The 5,637-nt window shown below is 34.6% G+C and overlaps 1 protein-coding gene across 1 annotated transcript; it reads right to left on the bottom strand.

Moving 5' to 3' along the window:
- Nucleotides 1–3,998: 3,998 nt before the first annotated feature.
- On the bottom strand, nt 3,999–5,225 carry LOC25501349 (shewanella-like protein phosphatase 2). The gene has a single exon (XM_013590540.3). It carries the CDS (start codon nt 5,223–5,225, stop codon nt 3,999–4,001), a length of 1,227 nt encoding a protein of 408 aa, XP_013445994.1.
- Nucleotides 5,226–5,637: the final 412 nt, after the last annotated feature.

Raw genomic sequence — 5,637 nt, 5'->3', positions numbered from 1 at the left:
ACACGAACAATTTTAGACACAAATAACATATTAATTCACCAACAAAGTATACACATCACTACCCATATGTGTCATATAATCCTTAGATGAATAGAATCTCCCCCTTACCTCAAATTCTCCAAAAACACGGTGTTTGGCTTGGCTCTCTTCTTCTTAGCTAGGGTTTCCTCCTCTCCTCTCTCCTTTTCTCCGATTCAGCAAAAGTGTTAATTCTTATTTTCTATTTTCCTATTTATAATAGGGAATTGGGCTATTCATCGTACTATCATTTTTCTTTCTCCACTCATCATAATTTTACTTTCTTCTCTCCCCCACTTATTTGATTACTTCTAGTTCACACCTCCTACCTCTGTTATTTAATTATCTCATTCTCCATCCTATTATTTTCAACCCATAATAATATCAATATAATCCACTATAAGAAATACTGATTAATCCGACTAACATTTTTTTTAATAGAAAAATTCCATTAACATTTTTATTTATTACAATATAATTTTACCAACTATTTTTCTAATATTTAATATTTATTACTAATCATACCATTGTAGCAATTTAAACTAAGTTAGAAACATGAGAACTTCTATGGTACACTAATAAATTAAGGTGTATCGGTACTCCTGCTTCCTAAATTTATACATTAACAATCAATTTTATGAAATAAATAGTTATTTGTCGGCATTTATATCTCAGAAAATATCATTTCATAAGAAAAACACATCATTCATTGTTTATAAGAATCATAATAAGTTTTTTTACATATTATCGTATAAAATAATCAAAGTTCTCTATTATGAGCGATAAAAATTCAAAAAAATTCAATTTTAATTCGTTGATGCTTTTGGTGAATAAGATTTTAATCATTATAATTATAAATGATAAAAAATAATATTTTTCTTCAAAAATAACTCATTTAACTATAAATTTAACGGTTTGGTGTACCGGTACACTCAAATATGTTGGGTGTACGGTAGAATTTGTCTAGAAACATACCAACCTCAAATAATAAGTCGACGAACTAAGCAGAGGCAGCAAAATCAACGGCAACAATACAAACACCAACCTCAAAATGAATCGGAACCAACAAAACTATAAAATACATGTAACTTATTTTAATAACTACATTAAAAATATATAAATTCAAACACATATAAAATTTAAATCAATTATAAAAAAATAACAATAATAACCTGTGTTAGAAACTTCAACAATGATAATAAAATGATGGAGAATAGTGTAAATAATAAAGAATAAAATTTGAGTGATATTAATAAAAATTTGAGTGAGAATTAAGTGAAGAAAATGGGAAGGAAAGGATTTGGAATTGGTACTTTGAGTTAGAATAAGTGCAGAAGTATTTATATATACACATCCTGCACCGGTAACAACAACGCCTCTCTGCGCGTGTGGGCCCCGTGTTTTCCGACGAAAATTTCCTCGGTAACTCCAACCAACCACAAGCTGCCATGCTATTTGATTCCAACGTCTTTCTGCGTGTGGGCCCTGCGCTTTGACTTCCAAATGCTTTCCGACGAAATTTTCGTTGCTAATTTGTCGAAAAAGTTTCGTCGGAAATTTTGGTTGGAAAATCCAGTATTTGTTGTAGTGATCCATAATTATAAATACCAATAATTAATATTAAAAATCGGGATGTTACACCTACTATAATCAACCAAGGTAGTTAAACTGTGGAACTCGAGCATACATGTAATACTTTTCCCTACATTTGATGGCAAAGTCCTGAACATTCTAATGGTTGAGGCAAGGGTCTAAATCATAACAGTGAAGTGTATAAATATGCTATAAATGACAATCACCATGAAAAATCATTAGCCAGTTTTGTGTTATATTGGCTCTAGATTCTCACACCAAAATGTAACTTCCATATTTAAAGACTAGGTTGATAAAAACTATTGCCCTGAAAGCATTCATTATCTATGCTACCCTTCAAGTTAGTCCATAGAATGATGAAGCCCTTTCTATTGTAATGAGATTAAATTTTGTTCCACAGGCAATAATGCAGGATATTCCCACAACAAAACTCAGGGAGCATTTGATACAGCAAATCGGTTGATGATAGAAAAAGCAATTAATAAGTTGAGGAAAATGGTGGATTGGTTATTATCTATATAAAATCGTCGGATAACAACTTGGTTATCATATGTAAATAAGCAGAAGAAAAAGTTGGAATAGAAACATGAATTGAATATCATGATTTTGGCAAGCAATGATCTTTTTATTCTTGTGGCTTGATATGATTCCAGAAGGACTCTAAACTCGCAATCATGCATTGCTGGAATTGAGAATCGAAAATTAGGCCACCATATAACTTTCAAAACTACTTATATTTTTTATTATCACTGTACGTCTGTACCATTCTAATCTGCATTTGAAGTTCAACATCAGTTAGAGATCTTTAACCACGTGTGCGATTACATCGTAACCACATCAGGAAGCTTATCAAATGATTTTCGCCATGTCCGTTCAAATCCTGTCAACAAAAACTAAAATTTAAGAACCCCAAATCTCAATCTGCTTTACATCTAGTGAAAAATCTTACCCTTAACATTCTCTCAACTGTGTATTTCAAGCTCTTTCCAATCAGTATTTAGAGAGCAAACTGAGACTCTACTATGGTGGATAAATAGTGTGGAGGCATTTGGTGCCACTTTATATAGTTTTTGAAAATTTTAAATTATGTCATGCTGCAAGAGCTAAAATTTGTGTCGCATCAGAAACTATACACGTTACAAAGAAATGTTACAATATGTATCTATCTTTTATTTTAAAGACAATATTTTCATTGATTAAGCAATTGGTACAAGGTGTACCAAAACTGTACAATATGATGCCATAATACTACATATACAACGCCCATCCATCAAACTGCAATTTGCAGCAACAGCAAAAAAAATCCCGAATTGTGCCACACAATTCTCTGTTAACATCCAAGCAATATATTTTCAACATTATTGTGACTGCAAATACACCTATAAACACTATAAATTGACACCGGTCATTACACTGCCAGTATCACACCTCTGCACACTTTTGCTACAGCAAATAATCCACTATGCTGGGTTTTATATGGGATTTCTCACCTTTCTCGTACACCTTTGGTGCCAATCATTGCTTGCCAGGCTAATCAGTACCATCTTTTGATGTATAGAAGGTCAACCGTTTTGTATGGTACAACGCAAGGGAGGCTAACATACCATCCTTGCGGAGAACTTCCCTCCTCTAAGAATCCGAAGTATTTCTAACATGACATTATTCTTTCACTTTTTGGCATAAAAATATATAGCTAAAAACGCCGCAATTGTATGAATAGAGTCATAGACCTAGGGAAAGTTATTGGTGGATAAAAATCAGAATCCTATATTGATCCAAGCTTGGTTATATGACAAAATCAAGATTTACAAAAACTTGCAGCAAGTCATAAATCCTTTGGATATACGGTTGATTTTCAGCAAGTACTTTTGGTCGATTTACAATATTAAAAAGTTTTCTTCCCTAACAAAGTTGAGCAATAAATTTGAGAGAGAGAAAAAACAATGCAGATTTTGCATATCCAACTAGGAAAAACTCTATTTTCCCCTTAAAGTTCTACTAAAAATGAAAGGAATCAAAATTGAAGCATTCAGTTGTAGGTTCTGCACTTTGCAGATTTAAAATATCAATCTATGTTAACTCTTTGCAGATTTAAAATATCAATCTATTTTAACTAAATCTATGTGTTCATGCTCAATTAAACCGTGAATAAATAAGTCGACCTGGAATTAAGCAGGTACCAAGATGAATGGTGATGTTACTCTTAAGATTTGTAATCATCTTGTATTGAATGGTCTGAATAAAGAAGAGATACAATCTAGTATTTATACTACAAAAGGAAGCTTGCGATGCAAGCAATCAATAAGAAAAATTAACTAAGATTAACTACTTTTAACTAAACAACATCAAGAAGGAGATAATTTATAATTTTATTGCAACATTTGACATTAAACTAAACAACACAAACCCTTTCTGCTTTCCAACATCAAATCCCGAAGAAGTTTCCCTTTTCTTCGGTTATAAATGATTCGATGTGAATACAATGTCAATATCCTCAATCCAGAAGTCTCATTAATCTCCAAAACTTCAGGCAAAGCACCATGACATCTTTTCGACATACCGACATCGATTCGAATAGCCTTGTTATCCCAAACGCCGTTAATCCCATTCTTCTGAATCTTATGTCCCATGATCATTCTCTTAACACCAGGAATCATATCTAGAACATGATCAAGAATCGAAAAATCACAATTCGCCTCAACATTTTCTGAGAATTTCTTAAACCAAACAACCGCATTACTCCCACGGCAACAAGGCGGTGGAAACCGACACACGGTGGAACCCTTAACCCAATCACTAACTTCAGCGTTAATCTTTTCCAACCCATAAGTAACGTGTTCTGGAAGCAAACCACCGTGGACGAAAATCGAGTCACCAACTACCAACACAGTAGCATTGTGGGACAAGAACCTTCCAGAAATCGGGCCATTGGGTCTCAACGCTGCAACCCTAGCACTAAGGCCATCATGAAATTTCTTCCTTACGCCGCTAAATTCCACGTGAATACCTTCTAAGGGATCTTTCGGCGGTTTCAAACCGTGGCAAAGACTCTTCATCATGTTACCTTGGCGGAACCATTCTAACCAAACCCTAAATTCCTTAACACCAGCTTTTGTTGCGTAACGGAAGTCCCCTTCGACGTTCATGATCTCGTGGTTTCCGTTCATGGTTATGATTCTGCCGCCGCAACGTGCGGCTTCTCGTTTCAGCTTCTCAAGAATGTAAAGAATCTTGAGCTCACGGCCTCCGCGGTCAAGGATGTCGCCAACTTGGACTACAGTGGTGGAACCTCCAATGTATCTGTCCGAGGAGTCAATTATGCCGGCAAGGCGCAGAGCTTGCTTGGTCTTATTGAAGTCCCCGTGGAGGTCGCCGATAGCGATCAGGCGTGGCGACGAGGGAAGGCGGGTGGGAGGCTTAGATGTCATCGTAGGTGGCGGCGGTGGGAGGAAGAGACCGCTGACTGAGAAATCAACAAAGGTATCAACGAAAGAAGATAGGAGATTAGGAATGTCTTTGCATGCAAATGAGGTTGAGTTCACTTCTGTAGATTGATTATTCTTCTTTGATAAAACAGGGACAAGTGATTGATTCTGTTCTTCCCTCCAATCCATGATGATCTAACTTAATAAACAAGAAACCGACGATGGTTTATTTTAGAACAAAAGGCGTAAGCCTAGATAATTTTCAAAGTTGTGATTACACTACTTGAGTTAACTTAACTTGGTTAAATAGGGATAAATCTAATGGGGCTTCTTGGATACATTATATTAGGTTACCTTTTTATCTTTTAATTATACTCTTTATTTAAATTATTCTAATTACAATTTTATATTTTGTATGACTCCATCGGTCCCCATTGTATGAGTATGAATTCTGTGTTTCTATTTAATTATCGTTTTGATAGTTGAAGGATACAATTTATCACTTACTTATTTTTAAGGCTTAACTATGTAAATCGTCCTGTAATTTGGGGTGTTTTTGCCTTTTGTCCTTGTATTTTCTTTTTTCTTTTCAAAACCGTCT

Source organism: Medicago truncatula, chromosome 8 (assembly GCF_003473485.1).
Source record: "Medicago truncatula cultivar Jemalong A17 chromosome 8, MtrunA17r5.0-ANR, whole genome shotgun sequence".
Taxonomy (NCBI): domain Eukaryota; kingdom Viridiplantae; phylum Streptophyta; class Magnoliopsida; order Fabales; family Fabaceae; genus Medicago; species Medicago truncatula.
This window is presented reverse-complemented; position numbering and strand designations above follow the sequence as displayed.

Coding starts and splice junctions, on each gene's coding strand:
- LOC25501349 (XM_013590540.3), bottom strand. CDS start 5,225: ATGGATTGGAGGGAAGAACAGAATCAATCACTTGTCCCTGTTTTATCA.